This window comes from Aplidium turbinatum, chromosome 2 (assembly GCF_918807975.1).
Source record: "Aplidium turbinatum chromosome 2, kaAplTurb1.1, whole genome shotgun sequence".
Classification (NCBI taxonomy): Eukaryota; Metazoa; Chordata; class Ascidiacea; order Aplousobranchia; family Polyclinidae; genus Aplidium; species Aplidium turbinatum.
This window is the reverse complement of record NC_137473.1, coordinates 26,477,133-26,495,209: the sequence shown is the minus strand read 5'-3', so window position 1 is coordinate 26,495,209 and position 18,077 is coordinate 26,477,133. Positions and strand designations below refer to the sequence as shown.

The 18,077-nt window shown below is 37.1% G+C and overlaps 1 protein-coding gene across 1 annotated transcript in view; it reads right to left on the bottom strand.

The window, feature by feature from the left end:
* Positions 1-612: 612 nt before the first annotated feature.
* The window catches only part of LOC145788466 (uncharacterized), a 98,902-nt gene continuing 81,437 nt past the window's right edge, over positions 613-18,077 (bottom strand). The window contains exons 15-16 of the mRNA XM_082600231.1: positions 14,607-14,777; positions 613-972 (exon numbers count right to left, since the gene is read on the bottom strand). Coding sequence (XP_082456357.1) covers positions 814-972; positions 14,607-14,777 — 330 coding nt within the window. The 3' untranslated portion in view covers positions 613-813. The remainder of the gene's footprint in view (positions 973-14,606; positions 14,778-18,077) is intronic.

The following is an 18,077-nucleotide window of genomic DNA, read 5'->3' as shown; positions in this document are numbered from 1 at the left end:
ACTTCTTTTGTGAATAACTCTTTGATACAGCTGTTAGCTGTACCTCCACTTATTCTTTTTTCCGGACGTGAACTATGATCGTAGGCTATATTCGTATTATCGACAAGACATAGCGAGAAACAACCATTACTTTTCTACTATAGTTGCAAGTCCAAATTTTGGAAAACCGCTGGAGAAATTTGGGGGACCGTTTCGGTCCCCCAAAACACCTTAAAAAAAAACACTGTCCCTGAATACGTACGCCACTAGACTTCCCTTTCCCTTTTAAAAAAAAGTTACACTAATGCAAAGAAAGTACTTAGGTCAAAAACAGCAACAAGCCGGAAACGGATACTTGGTAACCTATGCTTATCTGCTTAATCTTTATGATACAAGCACGCACAAATAAACCACAAACAGCGAAAACTGCTTCAAGAAACATAAAACATCAAATGTCCATATCTAAAAACCGACATTTTGAGACTTTGGTAGGCTGTTAGTCCTAACCTCTTCAAACTGTAGGTTACATTGTATCTAAAATTTGCTTTTAAGAAAACTTTCTGACTTGTTTTAATACAGTAATAGTGTTTTCATAATTTGTTTTTTTATAACTATGCAACATTGGGTGCCCCATACTATTATCTCTGGTAGGGTAAAAGCTTTCAGCTCACCCTTGGTTAAGCCAATGAATTTTGTGACATTAACGTGAAGGATTATGAACATGCTCATTTTGCAAGCAAGCTTTATTCCAGCAAGGATTTAACCCTTAACAACGAATATTTATTTAGGCTACTACAGAATATGGCTTGTAGGTTAAATTATAACATAGTATGATCATGAGATATTCTCTTTTTTCGTCATACGGAAAGTGAATGTATTTAATCTAGATGGAGTGTGCGCACGTTGCTTGAAAGTGGTCAAAAAGGATTTTGGAAGCCAAACTTCTCTCACATTGGATCTCCACAAGCAATTTAAAAAGAATATCATCAACCCCTGCAAAAGAATAGCAAGATTAACTAATAAGTGTAGGTTATTGTACACTTTTATTAACAAATGTTTTGTTCTTTACGTAGGCTGAAAGGCGTCGAATCGAGCTGGCTCTAAATCTGCCACCCAAACTCTTTTCTATCACTTTCCCACTGTGGCGTACGCCAGGGGTTATTTTAATTTTATTGGCTCTTGATTGTTTTAACGTGGCCTGTTACAGCCTTTTTGGTAAAGTAGACCACCATCATGTAAAATTAAACTTAAATAAGCTAGTTAAGGTTGTTAAATCGATTGTGATAAAACTTTATAACTTCATGTTGGATAGACGTAGGCACATCATTTATACTGCCTAACTCCACAATATGATGTTTCTCATTAACATTGTGCATTGTGGTCAATGATGATAAACAGCCAACATGAAGGCAATGCCTACTCTGATTTTTATCTTTATCCTTACTATTTCGTTAGTTTTACTGCCGTTTCGTAGATTAGATTTGGTGCATGAAAAAGCGGTAGCCTATACTGTATAGCCATTACGTACAACAGGATAGCAACGATAGCGGAAGTCCGCCCCGTTAGCTTAGTGGTTAAGTGTCCGACTCAAGATTACGCGGCGCTGGTTTAGTTCTCGGGGTGTGCGCCTGAGCAACGCATTTCACGACTGCTCTCCATTTAGCGTAGGTTACCTAATGAACAGAACAATTCTCCGGCAACAACACTTCAACAATCGGAAAACTTGACTCTGCCAACCTTGGTAACCGGGCCTCCGTCAATAGCCTCTACAAGTAAACTACCACGAATAACCTATCAGAGGCTTTCTCAGACCGAGGATAAAGATTCAGCTGCTGTTAGAACAAAAGGATAGTTAATATGGAAAGATTTTTCACAAATTGTTTTGAAATGCTGGATGATGATACTACACTTTATGGCCGAGGTGCTGCATTTACAAGGGCATAAATACTTTCAAAAAATCTAGTAGACTATGCTTTTTTCTAATACGCTTATTTATGTTTTTGCCTAAAAAAAGCAAACAAGATACCATTTAACTAGTGTAACATTACTGTTTTTAATAGGCTACCGTAAAAAGTTTGTCTGTAAGTCCAACCAAAATTTTTTTCGACTGTATTGTCGAGTGGTAAGAGCCCTGGAACGACGTTCGAAAAGGCGCCGGTTCGACACCGATCAAGAGCATGTGGCTGTGTCTTTGGTAAGACACTTAAAGGTATGCGGTTGTGTCTTTGGTAAGACACTTAAAGGCATGCCTGAAGGTGGTTACAAAGATTGGCTTCCTTGCCTTCCTTTAGACTTCTAAATCTTCAATCACCGGGCGTAAGCCTGGATATGACAAACAAAAAAACTTTATCTATAGATTTGGTGGTCTGTTGGATCATTAGAACAACTATGGTAGTTTTCTTTGTTTCATTCAATTCTAACTTTTTATTTTTTGAGTTTTCAGATGTAAAGGAGTTTAGATGTTTTTTAGTTTCCTTGATGACACTGGGTAATCACCTTTTTCTCTTTCAATCCGCATTAAAAACCATTTGCACATGACACATATAGTTTGAAAAAAACATCAGTGAGGCTTGCTTGTTTGTATGTATTGATATTTAAAGTAAGCCTACTTTAATGCTACAAGGTAAAAGTGGTAAATTGTCCGTAACAATGTTTGCATAGGCTAGGTAGCCTATGTCCAGTGTTGTACGCGTCATTGAAATAAATTGACGGCGTCAGCGTCAGCGCGAATTGCCTAAAAACTTTACGGCGTAAAGTACTGCGTAAGCTCTTAAAGAAATTGACGGCGTTAGCGTCAGCGCTAATTTCTAGCGCTATTTTTTGCCAGCGTCTCATAAAACGGAAATATTTCAACCAAGTTTAGGCTTACAATAGCTATAAATAAAGAGCAGGTATTATGTTTTGAGACTGTATTGTAATTAGCTGCTTAGCCTATTAGTTATTTTCTTTCAGAAAAAACAAGCATTTCAAAACGCTTGTCTGACAATCTGCTGCGTTTGCGACGCATATTGTCTTTTCCAAGTGAAAACATGCGTTCCACATCAGCGCTGGTTGGTATTGGGGCGTTGTTTCAAAAACAAGTTGAAAGCGTTTACTTGGAAAGGTATCACTGTCCCAAGCGTGCTGTGATGGTTTAGCATGTATAAATCTTTTAACGAGGTCCACTGCACCAACATCGCTCTTTTTAGGGACATAGAGCTCTTGAAATAAAGTATCTTTAACGTCCGCGAAGCCATTCATGGATTTTTCGCTTTCTGTCTCTGATCCCTCGTTCTCAATACATGGGTGATCACCATTTGGCGAACTTCTTCCGCGAATATTCCAGGGAGCCATTCCGACCAACGCAAAAGCCGGTAATTCGGATGAGTCGCGCTGGCCAGAATACATTGTGAAACCATAGGTGAAACTCTTATTGTGAAACGAGATTTTCTACGAAAGCAAAAAATTACGCATGGCGCTTGACGCTTAAAATCGGCAAAATAGTTGACGGCGCTATCACTTCCGTCAATTGAAAAATAAATTGACGGCGCTAGCCTCAGCGTCAACAAAAAGTTGACGCCGTCAAATGACGCCGTCAAATGACGCCGTCAAATTGACGGCGTCAACGTACAACACTGCCTATGTCCCAGGTAGGCTTCGAGGCTTCGTGTAAATTCAGTTACGTTTATTCTGTAATCCCAATTTTTCGTCTACAGTAAATATAAGCCTAAACTTTGTCATGAACAACGACGACGGCTTACTGTTGTTTTTGAGGTAGAATAAAAATAGGTTACTATAATTTTAATTTGATGTAGCCTAGCCTAATTCAAGATTGTAAAATTTAAACATCTTTCTTGTACAAAATTTTCTGCCTACCCTGCTATACAGGGGCTCCGAGAGGGAGATAAGTCGGGCAACTTCCCCCCTAGCATAACATCGTAAAGGAAAAACGAGTAGTTTTTCGTTTTTTCACGTTTGAGGGGGGTCCATTTTCGCTACTAAAATGAAATGTACCACCTTAACAATGAACAAATTTTTGAGTGCAGTGTAGCCTATAGTTTCAAGTATTTTTCCATCATTGTAGTCTACTGTAGATGCTATTTCATTTGTTTCTCATCAGGAACAAATCGTTGTCGTATTGGTGTCCGGTCGTTTGGTCGACAGATATTTGGTCGACAGGACGTTTGGTCGACAGACATTTGGTCGACAAGATATTTAGTCGACAGGACATTTGGTCGACAGACATTTGGTCGACAGGACGTTTGGTCGACAGACATTTGGTCGACAAGATATTTATTCGACAGGACATTTGGTCGACAGACATTTGGTCGACAGGACGTTAGGTCGACAGAACGATTCATTTTAGGGTTAGGGTTAGGTTTAAAGTTAGGGTTAGAGTTAGTTAGGGTTAGGTTAGGTTAGGGTTAGGTTAGGTTAGGGTTAAGTTAGGTTAGGGTTAAGGTTAGTTAACTAACCCTAAACCAAAAATAAATCGTTCTGTCGACCTAACGTCCTGTCGACCAAATGTCTGTCGACCAATGTTCTGTCGACCAAATGTCTTGTCGACCAAATGTCTGTCGACCAAACGTCCTGTCGACCAAATGACTGTCGACCAAATGTCTGTCGACCAAGTGACCGGGTACCGTCGTATTAAGGTAGGCTATGTTCAACTACTTCAATACGTAAAATCTGCTGCTATTAAGCCTACTGATTTTTGTATCACTGAACGATTTCTGTTGTTTTTACTCGGCTAATGCTAATGGCTAAGCATGTATCTTACTATTCTTGCTTGACCAACTGAAGCTTGACTTCAAACACTGCGTTGGCCAGGCATATTAATCCAACATGTCGGGAAATGTGAAAGATTTTCAAGCAAGATTAAAGGAAGTAAACCCTTCCTGCCTATTTTCTGCTTATAAATGGCATTGCTTTAATCTAGTTAGGTTCATAGTGTAGTCCAGATGTCATATAAATTTTGGAGTAGGCTAATTGATCGAATGTAAGCTTGTGTCATTTTCAATTGTAACCTGTCAGATAGGAAATTTTAAAGAAAGCTGTTTCGTTATTTAAGAAGCCTACAGTTTAAAATCTATACCATTATGTGGATTACAGTCCTAAATGAGATTCACTCCACTAACTTCTTCATACAGCGAAAGGACTGTTCAATGGACAATGAGGTGATGAATTTAATGAAATTACAGGAAAATGTTAACAAAATTAGAGAAAGCTGGAAAGAGTAGGCTACTCGCAAGCTAAATTTATTGTGGGAACTATGAATTCAAAAGAAAAAGATTTTCTGGGGTCGGGACGCTCTTTCAAAACCTCTTCACCGGCTTAATCAAACGTAATTTCATTCTATCGCAGGCTATGTTGGAAAAGATTCGCTGTAGTTGTTGATAATCTAGTAACAGATGTAGGCTATCAAGGAACTCCATTTAAAGAATATTGATGTTTCGGATGAGTTGGTAATTTTAAAAGAAAGCTACACAAGTACACAGCAACCTTGAGCTGCAAACCGGAACTCATCACCCGTGATCTTTACTTAAGGAAATCATTAATGTCAACTTTCGAAACATTTTTCCAAATATTTTTGTGGCTTTGAGAATCTTTCACGTAAACCGGTACTTCCAACGGTTGCATGTTGAAAACGTGGTTTTAACACACTCAAATTTTTAAAGAATATCTTGTAAACCATGACCCAAAACCAATTTAACAGCCAGTACATGTTGTGCACCAAATCAGACGTTGCATTTGATGCTGTGATCTACAACTTTGCATTGCTAAAGGTCTAGAGTGAATTGAATGCTTTGTTGAGCTATTTTCATTACCTACAATTATCGGCTACACTAAAATTATCAGTTACAACAATTTCGATTCGCACCATGATTGGAAACAATACTGGCCTGGCACGTCGACTTGTCAAGGGGTGGAGGCGTTATCACCGACCAAACAACGGCTCTTCCAGGATTATTGTGTGCTCACAATTTTTTCTCTATCTTGGCTATGCTAAAATTATCAGTTACAACAATTTCGATTCGCACCATGATTGGAAACAATACTGGCCTGGCACGTCGACTTGTCAAGGGGTGGAGACGTTATCACCGACCAAACAACGGCTCTTCCAGGATTTTACATAACAAACAGACAAGAATGGGTAACAGCTAACAGGATCATCAGCAAACACACCCGCACTACCCAAACAATACATGGATGGGGTACTCTCAGCAGCCCTGAATGTTCACAATGCGAATCTAATATTCAAGACGTCAATCACCTGGTCAAGGATTTCCCATACACCAAAATCAGTGGCCGATATGGAGCAGTAGCCTACATGCATGTGACGATATTTGTTAAACACTGGTTTAATCGTCAAATGCACTGCACATGCGATGTGCACGCCATACGACTATAGGCCTACTACAATTTTTCTAGACAAAATAGTGAGAAGCAATGGCAATTTTGCTGCAAGTGTAGTCGAGTGATTTTGGTTGATTTTCATATTGAAAAAAGTTTTTTTCATAACAATATGTTGTAAAACTCTAAACTTTAAAGAACTTCAAGTTCACATTGAGGAAAGTAGACCAACTTCAGCATAAGAGATATGATGCAACGCATGATAGGCTACAAATTTGTTGCTTTTATTTTTGCTGGAAATTGTTTTTTTGGGGGCCCATTTTTCGTATTGCTTCCAGACCAATTCTAATTTCTCTCAAAGGCCCTGGACTATATCCCCACAAGTTTTCCAATGAAAAACAAATAAAAACATTAATTGAGGTTTTATTTAAATAAATTTAAAGGACTAATAGTCCGGGGCTAGTGAGGTTGACCTGTACTGAAATACTGAGTGGAACTTTTTTGTAGAAGTACTTAGAGGGGTCCTATAGGAACAATTTTAGAGATGTTGCCACCTTCCAAACCTTGGGCAACATCTCGATTTTGTTCGGTTTCCAAAGTCCGTAAAATCGGGAAAATTTGCCAAGACAAAATTTGGAAAAAATCTCAATTGGTCCAAACATAGGCATGTTATACATCATTTTAAAGGATTTTTTGTCTAGATTAATAATATTGAGGTCTAAAGTTATCCACAAAAAACTCTGATCAGTTTATCACATTTTCTCCCATCATTATTTGTTCAATTTCTTGGCAAATTGTGTAAAAATAGAACATGAAGACATGGTGTTGCGTTGTGAAGTTCATTTTAAACTGCTATGGCATGTCTTCATCACCCTTGTTTGGAATATTTGCATTGAGTTTGTTTTCTCATTTTATTTCTTTTCGTTTTTTTTTCAGAAAATAAAAAGTAATTTGTCTAAATAATATGCAGAGTATGGAATCCCTTTGTATGCTTCAAAGTAGGCCTATATTGGATTGTTCTAGTGGAGGCACAATTAACATTGACACGTAAAGAAAAAGTAAAACAATGCAGCGAAAGAAGATGTGATCACTTTTATGAAACATTGGGTTCAAGCAATGCCTTATATTACCATCAAAACTGTTATCTTACTTATACATCAAACAATCATATCGGGAGATATCTGAAAAGGAAGAACAAAAATCAAGAAACGTCATATGTGAAACGTAGCAAACGATCTTCAAGTATATTTTTTGATTTCAAGAACAATTGTCTAATATGTGGGGAAGCATGTGACCAGTAGCGACGCCACGGGGTGGACTGGGGTGGACATGTCCACCCCACTCCTATTTAGGGTCAATTTTGTAATTCGTCGAGATCCGATGAGAAAACTTGGGGTGTATGCAGGGGGTTAGGGGGGCCTAGTAACTGCGTCATAAGTTAATTTCAACTACTTACGTATGAATTACTTTTGCAGCATTGACATACGAAGAAATGAAGAATCTTCAATTGTTATCGCTCTGTTGTATTGATTGATTGTAGTCTAATTTTACCATTTTGAGGTGATGGCTTTTATCACAGCTGAGACACAAGCTTTATAAGACCTAATAGGCAAAGGTTTTGATGGGGCCACCAACATGTCAGGCAAGGATGAAGGTGTACAGCAACACCTAGTTGCAGCGAGTGCCAAAAACTGTCGGTATATTTTCATTGTTTTGCACACCGATTAAATCTTGCGCTTGGGCGCAGTGTTGAAAACGTAGCGACAGTCAAAACAATTTTTGAAACAATTGGTAACATCTACCACTTTATGGACTGTTCTCCCAAGAGACATTTTTTTGTATGAAGAGCATTTGAAAAAGGAGGGAATCACGTCTGGAAAAATTGCATTGCACTCGTTATCTGATAGGCTACTAGATGGTCTGCACGTTTAGATGATCTGGATGGGGTTATTAATGTAGCCTCTATCCAGCACTGCTGTCAATGTTCCAACAGATGTCAAACGAAGGTAATGATGTAGCTACTTGTTTGTTGTTCCGCATCAAGCAAACTGAATTTGTTACTGCTAGTCTTATTCCTCATAAATGCTTTTCGTTAAGTAAACAGGCTTCAGATTATTTAAACAGTGAAGAAATGGATCTCACCACTGGGGTTGTTGCTATCAACGACTTGACAAAAGCATTTGACTCACTGCGTTCAGAGGAAGATATTAACAAATTGGTTTTCAACTCATCGCTGTTTGCGGATAGAAATCAAATTACCAGTGAAACCACCACGCCGGCTAAGCGATGCCGCTACCCACCAAGCCATTTCCGAGATGGTAAGATATTATATTGATAGGTTGCGACAGTCTTTTTTGGAGTGAATCTGAATCCATTACAGAAAAGTTAAGAAGAGATTTTTCTCCATCCTTTGACAGAATGCTAAATGAACTTAAAAAGCGTTACTCGGATCAAGCCTATGAATTAATGTCAAATGCAGCTACATTTTATTTCATGCACATGTCTCCATCAAATTTGCCTAAAGTTGAATATTTAGTCAAATTCTATAATTTCGATGAAAATCGGTTGGGCAGCAATATCTTCTTTTTTTGAGGTCAGCTAATTGTCACAAGTGGAAACTAGAATTTGAAAAGCACCAAAGTGGATTGACCAAGACCGCGTGGTTGTGTTCGCCTTCACTTTTGAATTTGTGTGGACAAAACGATCTTAAATCATTTGTAGGCTACAGCGATTTGTTTCAAATTATTGCTCTTGTTGCTACTTTGCCCATGACTGTGGCATCTTGTGAACGTATCCACAGCAAAGTTAAGACAATAAACTATTATCTGCGACCTGCCATGTCATCACAAAGACTTGAGCATCTGCTGCAGATCAGCAGTGAGCGAGACATTGCCGATAACACTGGTCCTCAAAAATTGGTGAAAGCTTTTAAACTGACCTGCGAGCGCAAAATAAAACTTTAGTGCAGGGATTCTTAACCTATGGGTGACTATGGGTAATATTGGGTAACAGCCAGGTTTTTAAAAATTCTGTTTAAGGGGCCACCCAATAAATTTTTATGAGGCCGCCAATCATTGCAGCAGCAGCTCCATGACATAAAATAACGACAAGCTTGCTAACATCAAGATCGTAGTCGGCAATCCTAGATGGACCGCAGAGGAAATGTTTGGGAGCGTTTGGCTCCATTGTATTATTTTGTTCATAATTTAGAGTGCGCTCAATAGAAAACCAGTTTTTGCCCTCTTTAAATTTCCTTTGCTTATTTTTCAATAAATTTCGCAACCGAGCTGCAGTGATTCACATCGCAATCGGTAATCTTAGTGACCATACTTTACGGTAGTTATGTCAATGAATTCCGAGTGTACTTTTTTTAATTCTTTTGGATTTGGCCATGGTTCAGTAGTATTTAGAGATTAGTATTAGATATTTGCATATTTAAAATTGGATAATATTTCTTTTAACAATGTTTGGAACGTGGTGATGCAACTGGAGATTTAGTTAGAATCAGAATAGAAGATGCATGTAGCGACTTGCATGCAGCAGAGACGAGGTATCAGTGTTACTATTATTAATGAGTCATTATAGTTTTTGAAATATAGTGATATCTATCAACGTACAGCCTTTTTTTTGGTAGGTAGCACAGTGATCTTCTCTGAACTTTGTTTTTGTCTGTGTGGTGCAATATTCCTTCTTTATAACATGAAGCAACTGTCTTTAATTGCCCATTGTTTTGTTTATGTCATTTATACGGGTACCATGAAAAATGTTTTAAGTTATTCCAGGACCCCAAAGAGATCGCATCAGCAAAGCGTGATAATTCTATCAATTCACCAGAGATCTCTGCTTTCAAGTACGTCTCGAGGTCAATTAGAAACCTTCCAGACAAATCATGGCCATCTTTGGAGCTTCACGAGATGTATAGGGCCCAAGGAAGGATAGAAGGAAACCGATCAAGATTTATCACTAAATTGAAGGATCACATGAATGAAGAAATGTGTGACGTTTGGCTTCGATCACCGCAAGCCCGCGCGAGAAACTAAATTAGTCTCGCGCTTGCCTTCAGATGATCCCACATTTTTTGTAAGTTACACGTTTCATTTTTTTGACTAGGTTGACAAAAATGCATCAGTTTTGAGTTGGTTGAGTTACAGGACGGTTATTCATTTTTTTGCTTATCACGAGAGAGAAGAAACTGAATTAATAAAACAAAAGTGCACAATTATTGTTTCTCTTCATTTTGCAAGTCGTTGAACACTGAGACCGAAGAAAGAAAAGTTAACAAGTAGCCCGTTTCGCGCACATTGGTGACCCCGAAGGTAACTTTCTTACCACTCATCGATAAAACACCATCTGATCCCTCAACAATTTTGACGGTGATGCATAAGGCTGAAAGAATCTCTGTTCGATCAGGGCAAGGATTTACTGTTTTCGCATGGGATCAGCAACTTTACAAAGTAGCTTTAGATGTATTCTGGTCTGATGCTTTACGATGGGACCACATAATTCCAAGACTTGGTGGTATGCACTGGTTAATGAGTTTCATAGGATGTGTTGGGGTTCTAAAGGAAAACAGTGGTCTTGTCCCTTGGTTACAATCTGCTTTTGCAAGTGTACCGAAAATGATGACTGGTAACAAGTTCCCTATGAACATGCGCGCACTACGTTTTGCTGTCATGGAATTGCTTAAGAGTTTCATAGATGATGTATATTCCTTTGAAAATCTGGAGAAAGAGTGGAATTTTTTTCACATAAGAGTATGATTGCTGAGCATTGGATTAACTATCTGATACGGCCAGTTCTGCTTATGATGTTGTTTGTACGAGCAGAACGATAAGGAGAATTTCCCCTACATCTTTATGCATGTCACCAAATGATTCCTTACTTCTTTGCTGCTGGAGGGTTTGGGTTATGTTATCTGCTGACAATGTCAAGGTTACCACCAACAATCCTCGACCAGTTTTTGAAAGGAGAACATGTTTTGCGCCAAAGAGATAGCATATGGAATGGTATTTGGTCTGACATCATGATTGAAACCTCCTACATGAAGTTCGGCAAAGGTCCTAATGGAATCATCGGAAAGACAACAAAGCCAAGAACCTTGCAAATCTGGGCCAAAAGTCAACACTCATGCAATGAAGTACTCCAATCTTTGGATGCCATCAGAGAGAATCAAGAATGTACAATGCCAACCCACAAGGAAGAAAAAGAAGAAAGGATGAAAGCAGATCTTACAGACAAGATAAAGCTCCAAAGCTTTCTTGAAACATGCCTCCATCCTCTCGATTTTTCAAACCATCCAGAAAGTGCTCTTTGCAACATTTATACTGGTCAGCTGTCTGGTACTAAAGTAAATGTCAATAAATCGGTGGAGATTGGTAAAAAACAAATGGCTTCATTCCAGAAATCATGACCTGATGGTTTTCGATCGATAGTCACGTCACATGATACATGAATTCATTGTTTTATCCTTCAGTTTGGCTGCTCCATCTATTTTTAGAAGAATGAATTGACAGCCATATTTAGTGGTAAAAAGACAAGGATTATCATGAACATGAAAAACTCTAATACAAACTCTTTTCTTTTTTCAGCTTCGAAATGTAACACAAAAGCATGTTCCTGTTCGAAATCGAAAATTGGCTGTACCGATTTTTGTACATGCAGCGATTGCGAAAATGAATGGAATGTGGGCAATAGTCCGAGTGAGAGTGACAGCGACAAGGAACTTTTATCTGCTAAAAAATGACTATGTATTTTGTTAAATAAAAAGAAGAGTTCAGCAGTTTTTCAAAATAATGCTTCTCCAAATCCCTCTTTTTCTTACTATTTTTTATAAAAAAAATCGAGAATTGTTAATTTAAATAACTTAAATTCAAAGTGATTAAAACTTTCAAGACCTCAATATTATTAATCTGGACAAAAAATCCTTTAAAATAATATCTTACATGCCTATGTTTGGACCAATTGAGATTTGTTCCTAATTTTGTCTTGGTAGATTTTCCCGATTTTACGGACTTTGGAAACCGAACGAAATCGGAATGTTGCCCAGGGTTTGGAAGGTGGCAACATCTCTAAAATTGTTCCTATAGGACCCCTCTAAGTATTTCTACAAAAAAGTTCCACTCAGTATTCCAGTATAGGTTGACTTTAAAAACCCGCTTTCAGCCCCGGACTATAAATAACATAGAAGACATAACTTTCTTTTAGGTATAAGCTATAGCCAGGTCCACCATCAATTTGCACTCAAAAATAACGATGACAAAAACAACATTTTTCAGTTTAAACGTTGGCGCATGTGGCACGTAATTCAGTACCATATTTTTTTACCAGAAACAATATTTTCCTGCAATTGCTTCTTAACCCTATCTTATTACGAGCTGTTTTCGTACGCGAAATGCACGTCACGGGCTATCTTAGCCCCGTGCTAATTAAATGCTAATAACGGGAGCTATGAAAATCACAGAGCCAAAATATTTTACAAGATAATAGCCATGCGTATTGTGCGTATAGAAATTAAGTTTTTACCCAACAAATTTATTGAAATAAATTGTTTGAGATGAAAAAACGTCAGAAAGTCGGTTTTGATTTTAATTTTTCAAAAATAGCTTCAAAATTGAAATTTTTGAATTATAACATAGAGTAATGCTAAACTAAACACTAACATTTATATTGCACTAACATTAACATATGTTATATGTATAACTAGCATTGCACAAAGATGTCTAGCCATCTGAGACGAAATGCTTATTGTGAAGGGCAGGAAGGTAGAAAAATGACCAGTTTAGGTTCAGAGAATTCGCAAAGAATAAAAACAAAAAGTCAAGAAATTTCACATTTCTAGCATATTTCCTTCTGTGAAATATTTCACTACTAGAGTGGGGCATCCTCATAAAACCCCGTGTCGCTACAGATAGGGTTAAAGATTGTTGAAGGCGTTTCCTATCATTTTATGTTTTTCTCCTTTTCTATTTACAATAAGTCTTACCAGAACCGATGTGACAGTAATGCGCACCACTGTGTGGTTGGTGTTTCGTTTTTTTCTTTTTTGTGTGGTGTCCAGTCGCGCGGTGGTGGTGAGTAAACTTTAGTTTAAATTGCTTGCTACTGGTCAGTTACTATTAAAATTATACTTTTTACCACTTACTTACTAGTCTCTTTCATATTACAACATTTATGCCGACTGCAGTTTATACTTGTGGTGAGAGTCAGGCTAGACTGGTAGGTTAGCGATAAAGCTCAGCAATCCACCGGGCGGGATGCTACAGAGATTATTCCGTGCAGCTCAGGTCAGTTGCAGTCTTAGTTTAATTTTACTTGCAGCAGAGATTTAATTTCCTTACGTGATACACATAAGAAAAATCAAGTATTTTATTCGTATTGTGTATAATTGTACCGTACTATTGTCGCAACAGACAAAATAAAAGGTTTCTCTCTCTTCTCTCTCTCAAGAGTGTGCTGGAAGCGCAACTTATCTAAGTTCTGAGAGTGAGAGTGCGTTATGCCAAAGTGTTGCCAGGTCATTTTTACATTTACAGACAATATGGTACTTTTAATCAAGTTGTTCTAAGTAAGATATTGATTTTGAGTAAAAACCTAGCCCAAAATTTGCAAATCTATAAAAGTTAATCTAACGTGATTTCTAATAAACTCATCAAACCATAAGATCTGTAAGTCTACATAGGCTACGACAAAAACACATTATTGGTGTAATGGTGTTCATAAATTTAGGCTATTAGCCCTTTAGAAATTGCAACTTAAAAAGAAATTACAAACTGCACAGACATTACACCAAACTTATTTCTTGCAGTAGTACTAGGATGAACAGGCCTATATAGCAGCAAAGGCAGATTTGTTATATTTTTATTTTTCAGACTAAAGGCTACTTGCTTTAAACAGCTCCCATATATATCGGTTTATATTTTAGAAAGCTATAGAATGAATTTTTTGCTGAAAAAACACTTGGTAACTCTCTTATTTAACCCACCCTACTCTAAGAAAGTAGTTTTGCATCACGAAACCTACTTTTGAAATCACTGTGTGACGTCAACAAATTATGTTACTTTAAGTCAGCCACCGAGATTATAATATCAAAAAGGCATTTAAAATTATGCAAAAACGGACGTTATTGCTGAAAATAAGATAAAATAAGGACACAAGTCGAAATTGAAGGCAGTTCTTATAAATATGGACAGTAATATTTTTCTAACACGTAATTCTTCAAATTAAGGACAAATCTTAGAAATAAAGACGTTATGCTATAAGTGTCTGTAGTTTGAGTGATAAATTAAACAACTTACCTGAAAAACATTGCTCAAGGTAAATAACCACTGCATTGTTGATTGAAAAACAATGTTGTCAGAGATGAGAAGAAAAAATCCAAATACCCAATTTAGTCCCATCATAATGGCCAGAAAAGTAACAGTGGCAAATTTATCGTAAAAGCCGCGTTTTTTTGCACTTGATCTAATCTAAAAATTTAATGTTTTAATACAAATTTAAAAAATGTATAAAATTCGCTATGGCCTAGTTTATCATTTCTGAATGAAAAATATTATTATCCATAGGACAATAAAGATTTTACCTCACACAAAAACACCAAGCCATTTGACTGACCAGTAATCATGTCCACGCCTAATTAGTTTTAACACAAGTTTTCTTTTAAAAAAATCTGGAATGCTGCATTGCAGATTGTAATCACGTGATTTTAAAATGATACTGGTGTTTCTCTTGCCTCTTCACCTTTCATGTTTCAAGCTTGTCTCCAAGAACTCAGCTATAGCAAGCACATGTGGAATTATGATGGAAAGGAGGCCGGTAAGTTACATGGGTTTTAGATATAAATCCAATATGGGTTATCATGGGGGACATAAAATATGTTCAGAACATTTACCAAGTAAGTTACACAATTTATTTAGCGGCTTGTGCTGGTTTGGCAAATGTTCAAATGCAAATCTTATGCAAAAAATGTTTTTATTTTGGATTAAGTTGTTCCTAGTATTTAAATAGAGTTTCCTTTTCTAAATTCTAGCTGTAAAATCAACAATTTAGCACACTCCATTGTAAATTTATTTTTATTTTAATACATTGAAGGATGCAAAACTAAAAAAAGGAAAAAAGATGAATTACTTCAGATCTGGTAGGTTGTGGTACTTATGTCGGCGGAGTAACAAGTAGAAATTGGTAGAGTAATAACGCAATTGTATAGTTCCGCAAAAACGAAAGAGAGCCGCAGTCAAGGAAAGATAAGATATGACATGCTTTTTTCTTGATTTTCAGAAAATTTCTGCTTCTCGCTTATTTTTGGTAAAAGAATAGATTGCTGCATTACGATAAAGGAAGTTTTCATATTCTCCTCATTCAAGTAGGCTACTGTATCAGCTTAAACGTTTTTAATTCATAACACAAAAATATTTATTAGCAGAAAAGGCTAAAGCAACCATTCAATTTTTGACGCTGATTTAAAAGGATGAAATTCGTACGATGCTGCTTCATAATAAAAAGGAAGAAAATGAAGACAACAGTGACTCTTATCTTCCTTTAGATGATGATGGTGAAAAGAATGTCATTCTGTCAGACCCAGAAAATGATTATGACAGCCGTTTGGGTAAGAGATGCTATACAATTTTTTCGGCCATTCTAGAGTTAAACCCAATGTTTTTCTAATCAAATATTCTTCTATTTTAGCTCATATCATTTTACTTCATTTGCCCTTGTTCTCCATCTCTAACAAAAAGTTGACAATAAATGTTATTATAGTTTTGAGAGAGAGAGTACGCTTTTTTGTAGTCTACCACAGACAGACAAGGCACAGCAAATTTAAATTTCTTACACTTATTGTCATACAAAAACGTTATACTGTTAAAACTGTTTGTAAGTGTGGAAAATATTTCTTATAATGCTCAAACCTATTGTGTTGTTGTGCCCTGTCTGTCTGTGATGCAAAATTTTTTATTTTGACGTCTTTTGCATGGAATATTGTTTGAAAACATTGTAATTCAACAATTTATGTCTATTTCATACGTTAGGAACTGTTAGACTATCGCATGGTTCCTTTTCTTATTTTTGGCCTATGTATGTGCTGGCACACCACCTATATTATCATTATGACAGACTTAACAAACGCACACTAGGGTGTTGCAAGTGCCTCAAGATGTGTGAAAACAGTTCATCTTTTTTCCTGCGCTAGTTTTGTGTAAAACCCCTTCAGATTTTTTTGGAGAAATTAGATAAGGTTTACTTATAACAGAAAAGTAGGACTATTTTTATCCTTAAAAATGCTCTTGCGTCAACAAGTTTATAAGAAAAGATTTGTGAAACGCCCAGTTGGAAATAAAGTTGAAATTTCAATTAGGCCAACAGTTTAATGCAAAGTACAAGAGTGATTAGGGCTTGACAGTCTAACCAGAAACCTTTCAAAAACATGTTTTTTGCCATATTTTTACTTCATTCGGTATGATTTCTATTGTTTTGAAGTATTTTTATCCGTAGTGACAAGATCTGTATGATCGGTCAAAAATCCTCGACATGCGTTTCATATTTTTCTTTGAAACTGTATGCAGTTGAACACCTTCAAAAATATATTACTCAAGTGTAAACATTTAACTGATCCACAAGCGCTTCTTCAGTAGGCCTACATGGCCTTTTTAAAGCTGAGGTGAGAAAACGAATCATAGCACAAGCATTGTATCCTCCACAGCAAACCTTAGTATGAAAGAAATACTACCCGGTATTAACAATCATGAACAAAAGCAATCCATCAATATAAAATGCCAGATTTAGATCCAGCTATTAGGCTATTATAGGCCTACACGAGATAAACTTCAGAAAAATTAACCGTGAAATAGCTTCGCCCAGTTAGCTGTGTGCGCTGGACTCAAGATCACGCGGCACTGGTTCAGCTCTCGAGTATGCGCTTGAGTAACGCATTTCAAGACTGCTCTCCATTCAGCCGCACATAGTGAATGGAATAATTTAACAATCGGAAAACTTCACTCTGCCAATCTCGGTAACCGGCCCTGCGTCAAGAGCCTCTACAAGTATGCGAAACTACCAGGATATTTAGGTAGCCATGAGGACATCATGAGATGTCGAAAACGTTCAAATGTGAAATTTGTTTGAATGTAGTTTTGGTTTTGTAGATGCTAAAATAAACGCAAATATGCTAAATCTGATTAGCCTACGTTGCTCGGCTTCGTATGCCTATGGTTCAACAAGATAAACTCTCTACCGAAGCTCTATCATTTTTTGGAAATGTTTTGCATGCTTATTACTCTCATTAGTTATAATTCAAGGTAGGGCCAAAGTAGGATGTAAAATACATGCCAATATGTTCAGTTTGGTTATGCTTTCTTCAAAATCATTAGACGCAGGGCACTTTTGAGATGAAAAATTCTCTAAGGTAAATCTGATCTAAATGAACTGAAAGTTGAACTGAGGTGTTTTTTCATAAAACCACGTCAGGAAAAAAGTAGGAGTGATCAGACTAAGTTTAATTCTTTCGGGGGCACCTGCAAAACTCTAGCCCATACATGACAGCGCCATAAATTTAAAACAGTCTGTCACTAATCTGGTAAAACTCTTTAAACTGTGTTACCGTACTTTGTAGGCTACTGCAGTCCTTGAACTGCGTTATGCTGAAATGTAGGTGGGATGATTGTGTTGAATGAGGGGCTAGTTCAATTTGCAAAAACCTAGGCTACTGAATGTGGGCGGGTTAGTGTGCAAAATACCACTTGAATGTGAGTTCGTTCAACATGCAAAAGCCCGCT